This window comes from Seriola dumerili, unplaced genomic scaffold, assembly GCF_002260705.1.
Source record: "Seriola dumerili isolate Sdu_G_001 unplaced genomic scaffold, Sdu_1.0 BDQW01000800.1, whole genome shotgun sequence".
Lineage (NCBI taxonomy): Eukaryota > Metazoa > Chordata > Actinopteri > Carangiformes > Carangidae > Seriola > Seriola dumerili.
In genome coordinates, this window is record NW_019175055.1 from 396,618 (window position 1) to 416,055 (window position 19,438).

At 40.8% G+C, this 19,438-nt stretch overlaps 1 protein-coding gene across 1 annotated transcript in view; it reads left to right on the top strand.

The window, feature by feature from the left end:
* LOC111236993 (myelin transcription factor 1-like) overlaps window positions 1-13,086 on the top strand; it is a 30,937-nt gene extending 17,851 nt beyond the window's left edge. The window contains exons 9-23 of the mRNA XM_022765922.1: window positions 384-474; window positions 713-829; window positions 2,680-2,894; window positions 3,706-3,893; window positions 6,519-6,776; window positions 7,405-7,559; window positions 7,744-7,806; window positions 8,216-8,284; window positions 8,780-8,842; window positions 9,146-9,226; window positions 9,841-10,065; window positions 11,006-11,097; window positions 11,193-11,296; window positions 12,393-12,536; window positions 12,718-13,086. Of these exons, the coding sequence (XP_022621643.1) occupies window positions 384-474; window positions 713-829; window positions 2,680-2,894; window positions 3,706-3,893; window positions 6,519-6,776; window positions 7,405-7,559; window positions 7,744-7,806; window positions 8,216-8,284; window positions 8,780-8,842; window positions 9,146-9,226; window positions 9,841-10,065; window positions 11,006-11,097; window positions 11,193-11,296; window positions 12,393-12,536; window positions 12,718-12,966 (2,114 nt within the window). The 3' untranslated portion in view covers window positions 12,967-13,086. The remainder of the gene's footprint in view (window positions 1-383; window positions 475-712; window positions 830-2,679; window positions 2,895-3,705; window positions 3,894-6,518; window positions 6,777-7,404; window positions 7,560-7,743; window positions 7,807-8,215; window positions 8,285-8,779; window positions 8,843-9,145; window positions 9,227-9,840; window positions 10,066-11,005; window positions 11,098-11,192; window positions 11,297-12,392; window positions 12,537-12,717) is intronic.
* The last annotated feature ends 6,352 nt before the right edge of the window (window positions 13,087-19,438 follow it).

Sequence of the window (19,438 nt, forward strand, 5' to 3'; positions counted from 1 at the left end):
GCGGCCTGTGTCTGGTTCACTCATTCGATGGCAGTAATAACCGTTCATTTAGCAGCTCTTTGTTCAAAAATAGAAAGTAGCTGAAATATTCAGCATTTTATAGGGGAGGGCCCAAAGAAAATATTTCTAATGCTGGGGTCGATTTTTTTTTTTTAATAAAAGGAAATATAAGATTCAACCCCCTACCCACCCCAAAAGTTTTCATACAGTCCCTCACATGAAATTAATGTGTTGAATTGTTGAAAATAGTGGATTTTCTCTGACTGTTATTTTGTGTATGTGTGTGTGTGTGTGTGTGTGTGTGTGTGTGTGTGTGTGTGTGTGTGTGTGTGTGTGTGTGTGTGTGTGTGTGTGTGTGTGTGTATACTTTGTCTCCCTCTCAGTTCTGGCCATGCATGAGAATGTGCTGAAGTGTCCAACTCCTGGCTGCACCGGACAGGGCCATGTTAACAGCAACCGTAACACACACCGCAGGTATTCATACAGCATACACAGTATAGCATCTGAGTGGATCTGTATTTTGTGTTTGAGTGTGTGTTTTTCTGCAGATGAGAGTGTCATACACAGGATGTGCATTTCCCTTTGTGTATTTGCAAGCTCATATATTCATGAATGCAAGACAGTGAACATGTCAGTCGAGATCAGTGTGATGCAGATTTACATGGTCAGCAACATGCTCTCCTTTTAATATTCACCTTTTTCTCTCCTCCAGTCTTTCTGGATGCCCCATTGCTGCTGCAGAGAAGCTGTCCAAGAGCCACGATAAGCAGCATCTCCCTCAGCCAGGCGCAGAGCACCTGAAAGGAAGTCCCAACGATAGAGTTTTAAGGTGGGTACATGTACATGTACTTTACTTTTCTACCTTATGACATTAGATAAGTATGGAGTTCCAGTTCTGCCAAAATAAAAAAGTTTATCAGATGAGTCAAAAATATAACTCGCTAAATTCATTAGTAGCAGAAAATTGGAATGTTTGATGGGAAAATAGGGAATAAATAAATTATTAAATGTTAAAAAAAATCAAGAAATGTATTGAATGTAACCACTTTTTTTTAGCAACTGATTGGAGGTTAAAGGAAAAGTATAAACACTCAATTTTAATTATTTAACTAATAGTATTAATAAATGGTGTATTCAGTTATGTTTTTGATGCGGGGCTCCATAGATAAAATGGTGAGTGACAAGAACTAAAAGGCACAGGTGAACCTTTCACCTATATAAAAGCTGCCCCCCCCCCAATCCAAGCCCCACACAGCTGAGTCCTTTTCAAGGTTAGCTACTTTACCACTGAGCCACATAGAAACCACAGAGACAATCCTGACCTTGGTTACAGTGGCCCTCGCGAGGCGCGGTGCTGGCCCGTGAATGGCTCAATATAACACCAAAGTCTTGAAGCATCCAGTCTGGCAGTCTAATCATTACTGTCACCTCACACACTGGGATCTCTTTATCTCCATTCATCTCCCCAACAGGCCAGGCACCGTGATCACAGCCAAAAGAATGATAATTAACACAAACCAGACGCTGGTATTATGCTAAGTCTGTGCTCTTCGTCATTGGTATTTTAATTAGTAATGCAGCCGATAAGCTAATTATGCAAGTTATAGGGGCAATGCGGGGGATAGAAAAAATAATTGCTTTCCTTGAGGAAAACCTCATCAGTGGTCAGACAAAGCATCGAGGATTAAAACATAATAAGGCCTGCTTTGTTTTTCCTTCTCACATTGTTATTAAAATTAACTTGGATGTCTGTTATGTATGTGAGAGAAGAATTCCTCATGCAGCCCATGTTCTAATGGAATCCATGTTGAATTAATAAAAAGGAAAAAAAAAAAAAATCGGCTGTGATCAGTGGTAGAAAGTTTATTACTGTCATGAAAATGCTCCTCCACACTGGCTCTGTATGTGTTATTAGTGCCAGTGTGTGAAGGCCACCCCACAGCAGAGTGACTACAGGCCGGGTCATGGAGCTTATTAATGAGTGTATGGTTGGAGACTAGAGACTGTGATGTGGGCTTCAGTGGTACAGGATGCGGGGGAGGGGGGGGGCTTGGCCAAAGGGGGTGGAGGGCTCTGAGATAAGGAGTGATGGTGGTGGTGGTGGTGGGGGGGTTTGAGGAAGGTGACTCCCCACCCCAACCCTGCCTCCCTCCCTATCTCTTTCACCACTCCCCTTTCTGTCTTTCCTCCACTCCTCTCTCCTCTCTCTCTCTCTCTCTCTCTCTCTCTCTCTCTCTCTCTCTCTCTCTCTCTCGTCCCCCACCCTTCCGCCTCTCCCTGGTCTATCAGTGGATTTACGCCAACAGGTCTGACAAAAGCCCAGGCTCTCCAGGAAAACGAGAGGGCTTAAAGCTCATAAATTCCATGCTGTACATCATGCAAATGTGCCCTCTGCTGATAAGAGAGCTTTTAATCCTGCTGCACTCCTGCTAAGTACACCGTTGCCCCTATCTTTACTCTTTCTGTGTCACTCTACCTCCCTCTCTCATTCTCTTATTCTTTTTTTCTCCTCTATGTTTTCTATTTTGATTGCGTGACTCTTTATTGCATCAATACCTTTATTTCCCATCTCTCCTTCTCTATTCTTTTTCATTCTTTTCTATTCTACTTCCCGCCTTATTCTGTCCTTAATCCCCCGCCAAGCCTCACCATGACGCCCTCTCACTCTCCTCCCCGCAGGCCCATGTGCTTTGTGAAGCAGCTGGAGGTGCCCCAGTACGGCAGCTACAGGCCCAACATGGCACCTGCCACGCCTCGCGCCAACCTGGCCAAGGAGCTGGAGAAGTACTCCAAGGTGTCCTTTGATTATGCAAGCTTTGACGCTCAAGTGTTCGGGAAGCGCATGCTTGCTCCAAAGATGCCCACCAGCGAAACCTCACCCAAAGCCTTCAAAAGTAAGACAGGAACATCGGCTTCTGTTTTGGGGTTCCGTTTCGTATCAGGAATATTTTTCAGATTTTCACAACATATTCTACACGAAGGAGAGCTTGACGTTTTTGGAAATATGTTTATTTGTGTCTTGCTGGGAGTTAGATGAGACGATTGACACCACACTCATGTCTGTACGCTTGATATGAAGATACAGTCAGCGGCCGGTTAGCTTCGCTTGGAAACCAGAGGAAACGACTAACCTGGCTGTGTCTGGGAGTCACTTATTTACATATTATTTCTTGGTTGTTTAATCAGTACAAAAAACAACGTGTAAAAAAAATAGGGGGTCATATACTGGTTTCTTGCTTGGTGCAGTGACTTTCTTTCGGAATAAACGAGCAAGATATGACCTGTTAATTACTGACCTTTAGAGGTGCTGGAGGATTTTGTTATCTCCGTACAGAGTCAGGACAGTTGTTTTTCCCCATTTCCATTCTTTATGCTAAGCTAAATTAAATGGTTGCCGGCTATATCTTCATATTTACAATATAGCCGTGAGCTATATCTTCTCTCTTCTCATCTAACTCTCAGCAAGAAAGAAAATAAGCATAATACCCAGAATGTCAAACTATTCCTTCAGAATTCAGCAAGACTCTCTCACAACGAATATTACCCTTTGCTTTAGTATTTTCATTTTCATTTATCTTATATTATTAGTTAGTATTAATTACTTAAATATACTAAACATCTAAGGTTTCACCACCAGAAATCACTTGCATAATGTCAGAAAATATATTTATATTTTTGCTTGCATATATTCCATCCTTTCTGCAGCTAAGCCCTCGTTCCCCAAGTCATCGTCGCCCAGCCTCAGTCTCCACGGTTACGGAAAGAGCTCCACCTTGGCCTATGACTACTCCCATGATGCCGAGGCTGCTCACATGGCTGCCACTGCCATCCTCAACCTGTCCACACGTTGCTGGGAAAAACCAGAGAACCTCAGCACCAAACCCCAAAACAAGGTAAACACACCACACTTATTCATACATATATATATTTTCGTATTAGTTAGCATTCATGGAGGATTGTAATTAAAGACTAAGAGTGCAGGAAATAAATCCATCATGACCAAACATTTGCTTGCAGATGATATGAATCAGTCAGATGTATCTGCAGTTTTATTATGGTAAAGTGTTGCTCTGTTCTTCTCTCCATAGCACTCAGAGAAAGAGATTATTAGCTGATTGTAGTGCAGATTGAAACATTGCAGGCCACAGCTGGTGAGATGAGAGGGGAAAAGCGGTGGGTGTGCCTCTCCTCCTTTCTCCTCTCTTCTCCTCTCCTCTCTTGTCTTTGCTCTTTCTTTTTTTCCTCTCTCCCCATCAACTCTGCATGAATATATCATCAGGAGGCATTGGCTTACAGCAACAGGATGGTGTTGAGATGCAGTTGCATCACCTCTCCCATCCTCTTTCATCCTTTCATCCCTCCATCCCACACACTTTTCATGTTGTTATTGAATTTGGCTAGCTGCCAGTTCCCTGGATTACTTTTCCACCAGGTAGCCCTTTTTCATTATCTGCCGGACGGATCTCTCACTTTCTTCCTCCGCCCCCACCACTCTTTCTTTCATTTTCTTTTCACATCTCTCCTTATTTTCTTTTATCTTCCACTTTTCCTCCCCATGCGAGTGTCACCGTGTCTCTCTGCTTCTCTGTCTATACCTCTCTATCTCTCACTCACTCCCCCTTTTCCCTCTCTGTGCACAGGAGGTGTAATTGGAGCACCACTTTCCCCCATATTGTGATTTTTAAAAGCCTTTTTGCCTCACAGAGGAGAGAAAGTGACTGCTTCATCATTTTTCGATTTCCTGACATGGTTTTAGGGAGATAAAAAGTGAAGATTAATGTCTCTGGCAGCACAGCAGAGCAAGGTGTTGTTCAGCGAGGCACCGATCCAAGAGCAGGCCTTAGCAGCACAGTATTACAGCGTAGAGCAACTGGGGACTGATCTGGAATCAGAATCAGAGCCAGTTGAAATCCAATATTGAAACATTGGAACACTGAGCTCATCAACCAGGGACATTTCTGGGAACTGTTCCCGTCTTCTCTCCTCCTCTTCTAACCCTTTGATTTTTCTGGCCCTTGACCAGCCCATACGAATGCCATTTTAAATGAATGCTGAAAACATGGCTCATCTCACCCCTCTGTTTCTGTTCATCTGCCAGCACTATCATAGAGCGCGGAGAGATCAACCGTGGCGTTGGTGCTGCTGGCAAAGTTTTACCGGAGTACATTAGATATCATTACTAACATGCTTAAGCGGTGAAGGTGGTGATGAACTCGAACATGTAGCACTCTGGAAAAGTGCCGCACACTGCTCTATGACTGTGTAAATGCAGTTCAGTACAGGCTTCAGGGCAGGTGAAGGTGGGCGGGTCGAGATGGGAAGAAATCAGTCATTTCATCGCGTGAAACTTTAGTTTAATCTGAATCTAAATCCATCCCTGAGTGCGGCTGTGGGTTATATGAAGTTACGATTCAGTAAAGTGTAGCGATGTTAATGCATGTGTAGCACTGCAACAGAATCTGTTGAAGAGGGTGATTGGAGTAATCACACTCGTCATCATCATCATCATCATCATCATCAGAGATGGTATACAGTGTATATGAGACTTCTTCTGAAGTGCACCAGAGGAAACTACATTAGTAATTTATATGTGAGAATACTTAATTAGATGTATGTGTATGTATTATATGTATGTTTCTGTATTAATTTTTCCCAGTTACCAACTATATATGGAGACCCAAAGTTTTGAATATTAAATAAATTAATGTTATAAAATAACTAATTGTATTATATAAAAATGAGCCAAAACATATTTAAATAACTCAGTAAATTATTAAAATTTTGAATTCAATTATTTTTGCTTTACTAAGAATGATTTGATTTCCCTCACCTTTTAGCCTAACCTTCACAAGCCTTCACCTGCCTGTCATGGCAGAATGCTAACACGTTTAGCCAGCTAGCTCCTGTTTGCTAAATCAATTATATGGTTTAGTGGTTGGAACTTGTGCTGTGAGGCTATTCCATGATGACAAAAAATGCAAAATAAATAAATGTAAAAAGAAAAAAAAATCATGTTAAATGTCAGAGTGAACACAAGGCAGCACATCCTATCTACCTAGCCAGCTAACCAGCTAACTAGCTAACTAGCCAGTTTGCTAGTGTTAATGGCAGCAGCTAGCCAGTTAATTAAGAGTGATGCTAAAGATATTCTTCAGAGGAACTGACACAAATCTGTAAAGAGAAAGAGGACTGGCATTCTTCATCTTTGACCCCCTGTGCTAGTGAGGATGTCATTATTTAACAAAAACCCATTTTCACATTTTGAAATACAGATTTTCATACTGAAATCCTAAAATAAACATGTCATAATGTGTTGAGACATTGTCAAAATTAATGAATTATTACAATGTTTTTGTTTTTTTTAAATTTCACTTTATGTGTTCATATGTTCAGTCAATGCCTTTTTCACTCATTGAATACTTTGGGACTCTAAAAGTGTGTGTTCAAAAAGACATTTAGCATTTTAGCCCAAGAGGATTAGTTGTATGAAAAGTTGATGATGTTGCGATTCTCTCCAGGAAATGGACATTGAGGTGGATGAGAACGGCACCTTGGACCTGAGCATGAAGAAGCCCTTTAAACGAGAGGGCAGTCTGTCCGCTACCAGTCCCGGGGTTCGCTCCCCAGACCCTTCCTCCTCCTCCTCTTCCTCGCTGCATCACAGCGGAAGTAGCGGGATGACATCACCGAACCTGCCCACCTACAAGCAGGAGGACCTGGAGGGACCTCTGGATTACACCAAACCCAACCGCCAAAGGGAAGAGGAAATGGACGAGGTCAGTACAATCATACTGAGTAGAAAAGTTGAAGCTCCAGACACGCAGTGTTTCCTGTGATATTAGCCACAGAGGAAGTATTGCAACATAAATAACAACAGACAAAATTCCCTCTGAGCTTTTTGAATTAAAAACTCTTAATTGTTTACATCACGTTGTCTTTGTCTAATACCCTTGCCTTATTTCCTGTCCCCTTTTCCTCTTTCTATTATTCATTTATTTCACTGAAATGTGAGAGTTACTGTACAGTTAAAACATTGCACTGTGTAACAGAGGTGGTGTGTCAGGTGCATTGCACCATCCGGGCTTTGGCATATGCAAATTTTTTACTCCTTTGAACTTTTTCAAAAGAAATATAAAGGGCCTTGAATGTAAATTTTTTATGAGGACATTCTGGATTTGGAAACATCACTTGTCTACAAAAGAAGAAAAGGGGATCAGATCAGAGACTTGTACGCACATTGTGGTTTTATAAAGTTTCTATGCTTGTAAACAAATTTGCAAACTGTTGCGAGGAAGCCATCACTCAAAAAAAAAAAAAAAAAGTAAATACAACCCAGACAACAACACACCAACACACGAGTACAATTTAAATAACAAAAGGACACGTTTTTCTGCATTTTTCCAGATGGAGCACACCGGCCAGTCATTTGTCTCATCTGACCCAGAGGACTGTGACATGATGCAGGACTGTCTGGAGGAGAGGAAGTACCCCGGAGAGGTCACAACCCCAAACTTTAAGGTCAAGTTCCAGCCCAAGGACAGCAAGAAAGAGCTGCTCTCGTAAGTAACAACACCCAACAAAACCGTAGAGTCCACACCAGCTGCTCTGTTGTGCTTAGAGCTCAATGCTAACACCAGCATGCTAACATAACATAACAAACTGATGCCTCCTAAAAACCTAATACCCTCTGTCCTTTCTAACTCTGCCTCTGTCTCTGTGTCTTTGTGTGTCTCTCTTTCTCAGGTGTCCAACACCTGGCTGCGATGGCAGCGGTCACATCACTGGAAACTACGCATCCCATCGCAGGTATGCATCCCTGCAGACTTATTTGGGTGACACACTCTGCCAGCACTCACTATATAAACTCTAATATAAAATGTTAGCTCTGCTGAGACTCCTGAGTCCACCTGCGTCCCACCACGACTAATTCAAATATTTTATTTGATCCTGACATGCCAGAGGCAATAACGTAGCGTGAGCCCGGGAAGCAAAGACGGTCATTGACTTTGATATGCATCAGTAATTTACTTCTTGCCGTCTGTCCTCTTCTTCCTAAATGACCTTGGTATGCCTTGCATTCTTGATTTCCCTTCACTCATGTCTTTTTTCCTCTCTCCTTTCAATCTGCTCACACTGGCTTTCCTCGGCCCCTATTTCATCCTTCTCTCCCTCTGCCCGTCCTCTGCTCCTTTTCTCCTTTCTCTCTTTCTCTCAGTCTGTCTGGGTGTCCTCTCGCTGATAAGAGCCTTCGGTCCCTCATGGCGGCCCACACCCCTGAACTCAAGTATGTCTGCTCTACACCTTCACTGCCTTTTCACTGCCACTTCACTGCACTGCTACTGACACCGTCCAACGCCACAATGCTTCATTCTGCTGACGTTAACTTATCTTTTGTTGCTTGCTGCTGCCTCTGCTGCTGCCGCCTGCATCTGTCATGGTGTGTTTTTCTGCAGCTGGCTTGGACTATGCTCGTTCTCACTTCAATCAGTTCATGTAAATGTGAAATGGAACTGTAATTCTGTAGTATATATAGCTCTTTACTAGAAACTAGGCTCTTCACGGCTTATTATGGACAGATACAAGAAGTGTTTAACTGGGAAAGAGCCTGAAAAGATTGGATTTAAAACAAACTTGCAGGAGAGTAAATCAAAAAATGAGCAGAATTAACAAGCGGACCATTTCTCTCATCCGCATAACGCCATTTTCACAAGACAATCCACTATGAAACATCTTATTATTTTTTCTGTTAAATGCTAAACACTGCTGTTCTCTTTCTCAGATGCCCCACTCCAGGATGTGACGGCTCAGGTCACATCACAGGAAACTACGCCTCCCACAGAAGGTAACAAACAGAAAACACATGCACACACACAGAAACGCACATACACACATGGACACACATGCACACAGTCAGTCAGAGAGGCGTAGTGACAGTTCATGGTAGATTTAGACAGGGACTCACACATTTCCACACACATTTCCATGATCCTATTTTCGGCCATATTAGGCGTTTTTTGAGTTGATTTGGTTTGTAATTTGGTAAAAATTATTCTTCCTTTATAATGTTCTCTCCCTTTATTAAGCAATCACTTCACCAGACCTTTTTTCAGCCCTATGTTATCAACTCCATACTTTCTGTTTTCAGTCTCTCTGGGTGCCCGCGTGCCAAGAAAAGTGGAATTAAAACTCCTACCAAGGACAACCAGGAGGACTCCGAGCTTTTAAAGTTCGTACCGCTCAGAAAGCCATAATGTCTGCTTTTAGCGAGACTGACGGTAAAAAGTAAAATGCAATAAAAAAAGGAAAAAGAGAGAGAGAAGAGAGTCACTGTGAATCATATGCACAGGTAGTGACCTGCCCCCGTAACTGAATCAAACAATCAGGCCCTTACTGATGAGAAATACACTTACTGCAGATACTGATTCTGAATGTAGTTCATGGTAGAGTATCGTAGAGGACATAATCAATACATAAGAAATACATGGGCTTCATATTGCATTTGCACACAAAACAGTTAATTGTTGATAACAACATGTGCTAAACCTTAATAGCTCTTGCATTAGTAATTTTATTCATTGCATAAATAATATGTCAAACCCAGATGTAAGAAAATGAATTTGGCCCAGTAGAGAAAGTGTGTAACTTCAATCTGTATTGTAATATTAATTCTCAACTTTCTCTACACTTTATATCTTTGGATTCTCCTTTGTCTAACCCTTGTGCCTTCTCACTCTCTTTATTTCTTTCCTCGCTGCCTGGCTTCAACACTTCCTCTCCCCTCTCCTGCTGCACAACTCTCCTCGTCTTTTTCCTTGTTTCCTTCCTTTCCTCTGCTCCCTGCAGATGCCCGGTGCCAGGCTGCGACAGCCTGGGTCACATCAGCGGGAAGTACGCCACGCACCGCAGCGCCTACGGGTGTCCGTTGGCGGCCCGCAGACAGAAGGAGGGTCTCCTGAATGGCACACCCTTCAACTGGAAGGCCTTCAAGACAGAGGGGCCGACCTGCCCTACGCCAGGCTGCGACGGCTCCGGACACGCCAACGGAAGCTTCCTCACACACCGCAGGTAAGCTGCATGCAGGCAGTCTAGTGTTGGAAAGTTTAAGGAACTTCCATGTGTGTATTTCCATATCAATTATGTTCATTTAAAGAAATAACTATTCATGGGAATTGGGAATTAGGGAATTCGTACTCGTTACGACAGTTACATGAGAATATCATCTGCACATTAAGTTGCTAGAACCAGGAAATGGTTGGCTTAGTTTAGTTCAAAGAAACAAAAGCTAAAACAAGCTAAACAGGAAGACTCCAGGAAGTCACTGTGTTTGTCCAAGACATAGTTACATGCATGTAGAACCACAACTTGTTGCCTTTGCATTTCTGCCCCTGTACTGGAGAATCAGGTGACGCACAGCATGTTGATTAGTGAGCTTTAGAAATGCTGGTAAGTGTGTTTTTGATCACAGGACCGAGCCAGTCGTTATGCTAACGAAGGCTAAGCTAACTGTCTTCTGGCTCTAGCATCATAGTGTGAATTACGTCGTGTCTACACAGAAAGTGTTTCAGCCATGGTTTTTAGTCACCAATCTCACAGTCTCACAGAACAGATGTGTGGCATGTTGTACACAGACTGCGCAACAGCTTGTGTTTTACTTGTGCTGTACAACCATAAATGCAACCCAAACCCTTTTTTTTTTTTTACACTCTAAGTCTATATTTTCTTGCATTTTGTGTAACTACAGTGACTGTGATGGGTTCTGGCTGCTTCCAAAACACAGGTATCCTACAATCAATACTGTGCCTGAACGCTTCCTGTGTAGACAAACATGGAGCACCAGAGCTGCTGCTGCTCTGCTAACATGCTGCTCTCACTGGTCCTATATGTGTTCAGATGTAATGTTAAGTTTGATAGCTCAGGGTACAGTGTAATCTGTGTGACTGTGTGTTGTTATTAAGAATAGTACAGTGACCCCGCCCCCCCCTCCATGTGTCACTTGTGTCTCCAGCCTCTCAGGATGCCCCAGAGCCTTGTATGCCAAGAAGAAGGCCAAGTTCCCCACAGAGGACTACCTGAGCACCAAGTTCAGAGCCAGTGATGGTGAGATGAAAAAAAAAAATCAGTGTGAATGAGATTCTAAAACACATATAGACCAGACGCTGTTATTTACTACTGTAATATGGCTTCTCCTTTAGTTTTGGACAATGATGAGGACATCAAGCAACTCAACAAAGAGATTAACGACCTCAACGAATCCAACAACGAAATGGAGGCTGACATGGTTAACCTGCAGACTCAGGTGTGTGTCTCTACTTTCGTTTCTTTTTAACCTTTAAATTGCTGATCATGTGTATGATTGGGACAGTTTTGCCAAAGTAAAAGAGTATTTTTCATATGTGAGACTTAAAGTACCAAAGTCAGTCACTTGAGCCTGTAAAGGAACATTTGATTGGTCATTTATTATGCAGAAAAAAATATCAAACATTCTGCCTGTTTATGAAGCTTAATTTAAAAAGAAAAAATTAAGAAAAAAATTACATAATTTTCTGCTTTGAAATTAAATGTTAAATTCAAAAGCAATAAAACCCACCCTTGCTCAGTTAAGTGCATTCAGTTTACTACAGTTTTACTTGGTCTGGTTTGACCAATAGCTTATGGTGGCTAATGTTAAAAAATATTTTTAATTTACAATTTAACAATATCCTGTAATTGTACCGTGTGGCCACAATGGTCAGCAAAAATGATGTAGGCTTTCTTTAAAGGATAAGGCAGGCAGCATTTTATATTTTTCTGTACTGTTAAGAAATCCCATGAAAACAGAAGAACTAACAGCCAGCATGTCTGTGGCTCTGAGCCCCAAGCCCATTGGTTCCCACTGGAGAGCTAAATCCTTAAAAACAACTCACAAATATATAAAGTTTCATTTTCAGAAAAGGCTCAGTTCACAGCTCTACACTGGTTTTTAGCAAACATTGCTAAAATAGGAGAAAGTAGTGCATTTGTTGGGAACCCGCTGACGAATACACATTGGTGGTCTAGTGAGTATTTCTGGCACTGGTGTATAGTGAGGTTGAGGTTACATCTAGACCAATACGACTGTTTTACCTCCATATCAAAAATAATTTCCGTCCATACAATTCATGTACACTGGGCATGTGCAAGCTGGTGTAAACAGGAAGCAGATTGTGTACTCTGCAGTTGGTTAGACCAGAGTAACCCGTCCAGACTACAACGCAACCCCAGAGTTTTCAAACTAAAACAGGACCAGCAGCAAAGTCTTCTGTTTTAGGAAACATTCATCATTGTTTCTCGTCTTTTCATCCAAGCTGTCGACAAAAAATACCTTGTGCCTAAAGTCGTAACACTGGTAGAAATCCTGTTGCCGTGTGTCGCAGATCTCCTCCATGGAGAAGAACCTGAAGAGCATCGAGCACGAGAACAAGATGATAGAGGAGCAGAATGAGGCTCTCTTCATGGAGCTGTCTGGTCTCAGCCGCGCCCTGATCCGCAGCCTGGCTAATATACGCCTGCCGCACATGGTGAGTTATTCTCTACACACACACAAACACACACACACACACACACCCACCCACACCTGCAGAGCTGGACCCGCTCACTGTAATGTATTTGTTTTTGAGGTGAATCTTGTGTGTTGAAAGGCGTGTAGGCGTTTGTTTCCCTGCTCTTCTCAGTTGAGATTGGTTGTCGTTTGCACCACAGCAGGAGCCAATCACCGAGCAGAACTTCGACAGCTATGTGAGCACCCTGACCGACATGTACACCAACAAGGACTGCTTCCAGAGCCCCGAGAACAAGGCTCTGCTGGAGAGCATCAACAAGGCTGTGAAGGGCATCAAAGTCCGAGGCTCCATACACACACACACACACACACACATGCACACACACACATGCACACAAACACACACACACACACACACACACACATGGAGAAAACGCAAACTGTCCTGAAGCGCAGGAGTGTGACGGAGGTGAAGATGGAGGGACGGAGAGATGAAAGAGAGATGTTGAAATACTCTACAATATATTGAAATATGATTCAAAAACAAAAAGGGAATTCAGGTTATTTAAATAAACGGCAACTTAAAAAAAAAAAAAACAACCCAGGGAGCACTCTGTGAGAAGAAAAGTGACGCGGACCAAAATCCACACCATGCTGCTGCTGGGATGAGGAGGAGGAAACAGATCCTTCAGTCAGGATGGATGGAAAAGAAGAATAATGTTACCAGAAACTGTATCTGGAGGGGTTTAATATGCTGTATGTTTACCTGTTGTCTCTTTTGTGTCCTTAACTGTTTTTGGAGGTTTCACTGTTGCGCGGTTTGATGGGTTTTCACACTAAAACGTGATCGCTCGCAGGAGCTTGGCGACATGAAGAGGAGGACACGGATGAGCTGAACACGAAGACTCTCAGTTCTTGTCCCGTAGCGTTCACTGTGGCGAGTGTGTGTGCGTTCGCTGGCTCCCCATCCCACACATACACCCCAGCAATATGAAGCATGAACTAAACTGAATTTGTGTTTGCTTTGTGGTATCACTGTGGCAAAGACGTCAACGGCGCAATGCTGACTCGGTTTAGCGGGAGAAAAAAAATTCTTCAAGTTAAGGTCATGAGACAGATCCAGGAAGCGGATATCATGTTTTAAAAAGCAGCAGATAAATCCTTTTTTTCTTTTTTTTTTTTCTTTTTTTTGTAAACTGAGATGATGATAGTAATAGTGTGCACACATTTCAAATTCAGTTAGTCATATCAATAGTATTTATCAACATAGGAATTGCACTTCATTTTAATTAATAGTTTTGTGGTACAATAATTATTGTTATATATGAATTATTTAAACTTGTGAACATTTAAATTGTAACTTATTGCCATTTATGTTATTGAGGTTTATTTATTTGAAGCAATCTATTTATTAACTTGGTTTTGTAACACAAAAAAATGCATCTTTACCGATTATCATGGTCAAAGCGATTTGCAGATGTCTTACGTCAATATTTTAAGAATCTATATAGATGAGTGACAAGGCATATTTTGTTTTGAGTACTTTTTAAAAACCTTTTTAAGTGCAGATGTTTTATAACTGACAAAACTTTTTTGATAATTTTACAAAAGCAAAAGTTATTTTTTTGGGTTGTTCTTGTTTTTTCTCCCTTTTTTTGTTTTATGTTCTTTCTGTTACTGCTACGTTCAGAAACTCACTGATGAGAAAAAAAGAAAGTATGTATTTATTATTTATTTAAAATGAAAGAAATTGACTGATATGGCTGTATATTTATTTTGTTATTTATGTGCGTGATGTGACGGTTGAGTCCGAGTAGTCTTAAAGATCCACTGCTAATATTTAAATAAAGAAGCAAAATCAATACAAATACTGTTTGATTACTTAGGCTTATACCTAGACATACCAGCAGCTGATTGTAAAGACAAAAAATACCCCAACAAAAGCAATCACTGTTCTGTCGCTATCTGGTCTCTGTGTGTTTGCTTTTGTCAGGTGAAAGAAAACCAAGAAATGTAAAAAAAAACAAAACAAAACAAAAAAAAAAACAAAACAAAACAAAACATAGAGTTCAGAAATGTTACCTCTCCCAAGCGCTTTGTAGCGGCCACGACTGGCTCACCCAAAACCTCTGTAATGTACCAGAGATGCTTAAGTAATGCTTTTTTTTTTTCTTATTTGTTATTTTCATCAGTACAATGGTACATATATAGAGCTCTCTTCCAGCAGTGTTTTAGGCTGGATGTATGAGTCTAAAACACACACACACACAGAGTGACATATCCAACCCTAGAGGATACTTTAGGATGGCCTCCTTTGACAAACTTCTATCAGATAAACATACACACCCTTGTAGCCTTACTCTAGATTTTAATTTTTTGATGCACAAAGTGCCACTGAGACAAGAAAAAAAAAAAAGAAAAGAGAACTCACTTTCTTTCCTGATTCTTCGCATTTCTGCAATGTAACAATGTCTGGTCCCGGGAAGACCACGGCATCAAGAGAGTGGTGATTGTTTCAGATGCCTTTATTTCTCTGCCAAGATGGCCATAAGTACACTATATATACATTCTGTATAAATAGATTTTAAAGATGCTATATATATGAATATAAACATACATATATTTTTCCAGTGTAATTGTTGACTTGCTCTTCTTGTCTCTTTACCTTATTGGAGGATCACTAGCTGTCTAGAAGAGATGCGATGGGCGTTATCAATAGGAGGCAGTTACACCTTATTTAATATCACTAAGACCTGCTCAACTGTGGCTTTAAACATAACCATTCAGTCAAGCTGAAGGCAAAGTAGGCGTTGTTGATGAAACAGTACAATACTTTGGAAGTGTTTTCATAGGTTTCCTTTTTTTCCTTTCTTATATTCGTCTGTCCTTGATCCAGAAGTGTCAAAAACATCTACTGTATGTTGTACTACTGAATCTGAGAAATGACTGTCAATTTGAAACTTAGATGGTTGGCTCTTTGTTCCTAAGTGTCATGTGAGTTCATGTATATTAAAAAAAAAAAAAGATGACGATGCCTCTGAATAATGTTCTGCACATAGTGTTTGACAACATTGTGCAGTTAATGTATTGTTAATGGTAAGGCCTGCTCGCCACAAGCCCATTCTCTCTAATGTTGAAACAAGCAAGTAGGAGACTGTAGTGTAACCTGCCTTTGAGTGATCCGTCGCAGCTACTGTGGTGTACAGTATGATACCCTTGTGTAACGCTGATGTCAAAGGCATGTTGTAAATGTGCTTTTAGCCAATGTAGAATGAAAACTCCTTTTGTGCACTTTCTAACTGTTGAAAATGCCAGCATTTGAGTCTTGACTTGGGAGAACCCCAGTAGATCACAGGCAATAGCAAGTATTCACCCCCCACTGGAGGGGGGTGCATTACAAAGCATTGTCACACCTGTTTGTTGCTGTTCATATAGAGAAACGACCTGTGTGTTATGTCAGATAGAGACACCTCTTTGATTCAGGGGGTTCAAAAAGCTCGAAAAATGTATTTAAAAAAAAAAGAAAAAAAAAGGAAGAGGTACTTTCTTTTTCCAAACAAAAACCAAAAGAGACTGACAGGAAGCAGAGTTTGGTTCTCAGGTGACCGGGGAGAGCTGCTAAAGCAGAACAGAGCAATGCCATAGGTCAGCCAGTCAGTTGAGGCTAGAGGCGATAGCAGCGGCTGGATCAAGGCCACGTGTGAAATGAGATGAGTGTGTGGGAGTGGGAAATTGATTTGCCAGGCTACACAATCTCCCCCTTGTTTTGGGAGGAGGTGTTTGTTGCATAAATATGTGTCTATCACTCAAAAGAATGTCAAAGCTTTTTATGACTTTTAAACTCACCCACCCCCCACCCCTCCTTCATGTGTTGTGTAACCTTTCCTCAGGAAAGATAGTTTTGACGCATTTGGTTAACAAAGTAGCGTATCCTTCCTCTCTTGAAATGCACGAGAATCCTACCAGAGAGTGTTAAGACTGAATATTCTCCTAACTTATTTGATATGGCATGACCCCTTTTAAACTGCTTGATGAAATTGTCTACTGAGGTATGTAAATGAATAACACTGAGGCCATGAAAGCATAGCGTTTTCAAAAAATGTCAGCTGAGAAAGCAAATGCAGCCTACGGTTGGTTCTGCGCCCACGCACTGTATGTTTTCTTATTTACATAAAAGTACTGAGTGATGGAGTGAGGAGCTTTATTATTCTAAATAGCAAAGAGAAAAAAAAGTAAGAAAGAAGGAAACAGGGCCCAGTTTCCCTGAAGCACCTGGAATGAAAATGAATTTAACATAATGACACTTTCAGGGAAACCAGTCCAGACCAAAATCCAGCTGTGCATTTAAAGAGGGGGAGGGGGGGGGCACACCTTCGCATCCTGGTTTCATCTTAGGTTCAGATGTGAAGAGCAGAGCGGGCACATGTCGACTCATAAGAAAGAAATGTCAAGTTGAGTGGCACTTTTCATCAAGCTGAACAAAACCAAAAGCCCCCACCTCCCACCCCCACACTCCTCCTCTTCCTCCCCCTCCTCCTCCACCGTCTCCCTGCTGTAGTTACGAGCTGTGTGGTCTTATCATGTGTGCCTTTCTCACTCCACTCATTTCAAGATATGGTATGTTTACACTTGGCAAACCTGGTTCAAATACTGCTGAAAACATTTGGTCTGGATCTAGATCTCTTAGTTAATACTTTTAGGGAAGTTGTGGGGGAGGTAATTATGTATAGGGGGGAATTATGTATAGGGAAATAAAATAAATGTGTCTTTTACATGCAGGTAGAGGCCATTTTTTGACAGAGATACAAAACAACAAGCTTTTGTTAGGCTAAAGAAACTGTGATCACACTCTGTCGATTCAGGTGCCAAACTGCATGGACTGTTTCTGTGAAGGAATCTGAAGAACACCATCACCATCATCCCTAGATAATGCATCAGTGTGCAGGGCATTATTTTGAAACAAGTGGAAGTCTCTGTACATATTTGTATTAAGAAGAAACAGTGTTATTGTTGTTGTATTGAAGACAAGTTAAAAATGGTTTAAAAAAAAAAAAAATAGTTTGTGACAAAGAAAAAAAAATCCACAGCCAAGGGTTGTCCTGCTAGCACATTTTTACAGAGATGAGCTATTTTTACTGGTGATTTTCTAGGCATTGATATTGATATCCTTTTAAGAAAGTACAAAACTTCCAAAATTACAAGCACTTCCACAAGGATAGATTGTAAGGTAATTTTTGTTACTTTTGTAGATGTGGCCGTTCCTTTGCTACTGCACCATTTTGTAAAGTGGGACAGGCCTTGGCTGTGTGTCCTCGGGGTTTTATGTTTTTTTGTTTTGTTTTGTTTTGTTTTGTTTTTTTTTTTCTTTTTTCTTTTGTTTGGAAAGTAAAACACTGTAGATGGGCTGAATTTGTGACTGTGTGTTTGTGTACTTGTGTACATGTTCCCCTGTTCCTGTGTCAGTGTTATAAACCAGAGAAGTGATGTCAGTTATTGTGGGGGTATGAACCATTTTAAATGTTCTCTATGAAAAACACAAATAAAGAATCATAGACAAGACTGACTCTGTGGTATTTGAGTGTGTGTGTGTGTGTGTGTGTGTGTGTGTGTGTGTGTGTGTGTGTGTGTGTGTATGTATTTGCAAAATGTGCTGCACATATTTGCAAAGTGGGGACATTTTGGTGTAGTCCCTACTGTGGTTATTTGAGGGATTTAGGGTTAGGGTTAGAATTAAGTTTAGGTTGGGGTTGGGGTTAGGGTTAGTTGTGATGGGTAGAGTTAAGATAAGAGACTAGGAAATGCATAATGTCACAGAAGGTCCTCACAAGTACAGCCAGACAAACGTGTGTGTGTGGGTATGAGGGAGAAATTATTGAAGAACACTGCTGTAACACCAGGGCTTGCGAATAAGTGAAGTATAGGTTATATGATAAGCACTGACACCCAATATACATGGCCAAGCATTTGGGCAGCACACACTGCCTTCATGATTGCTGAACAAAATGGGGGACTTCACTGTGCACTGTACATGAAGTTACATGCAGTTCTTATGCTGAGCTGCACTGACACCTGGTGGATCATGTGGTGAACATACATGTTGAGTAAACTCACTAACAAAGAGTGTTTATCACAGTGGCTGTTACACCTGTGACCTGACAGACAGGCATCCGTTGGGATTTACATATTGATTTTCATTTGTTGCTATTTTACATGAATTCATTGTGTCAAGGCATTGTTTTTACTGTACATTCATTCACTTTTGTTTATTTGTGTTACATTACAGTTACCATACATATAAGGTTCTGTACCTGACAGGAAAAACCTGTGAATAGACTGTAACTATAAACACTAGAGGTGAGTTTTCTCAGTTTGCTGTAGAGGTTATTTAACTATATTACTGGGTAACTGTTGGAAATTCTTTCATGATAAATGACAAAAATATTCTTAATCTCCTCTGTCAAACAAATGTCATTCTGATGGAAATGATACAGTGCTGATCAAGGGCTGATGTAGTGAGGAAAAAAATGTCATAGTATAGTATGGCAAATTAAAATGGCAAAAAACGTATTGTTTATTAAGACATGAAAATGTTACAGTGTAGTAAGACATAAAAATGTTATAAAATGTCAAAGTATAGTAAGTTATTAAAGGCATAATAAGGCATAAAAAGTCATAGTATAGTAAGGCATGAAAAGTCATAGTATAGTGTGTCATAAGGATATAAAAAGTGTCATAGTATATTATGGCATAAAATTTAAAAAAAAATGTCATAGTATAGTATGGCATAAAAAGTCATAATATAATAATGCATAAAAATGTCATAAAATCGCTTAGTATAATAAGGCATAAAAAGTCATAGTATACTAAGCTCAAAAATGTCTTAGAATAAAAAAGCATAAAAATGTCAAAAAAAAAAAAAAA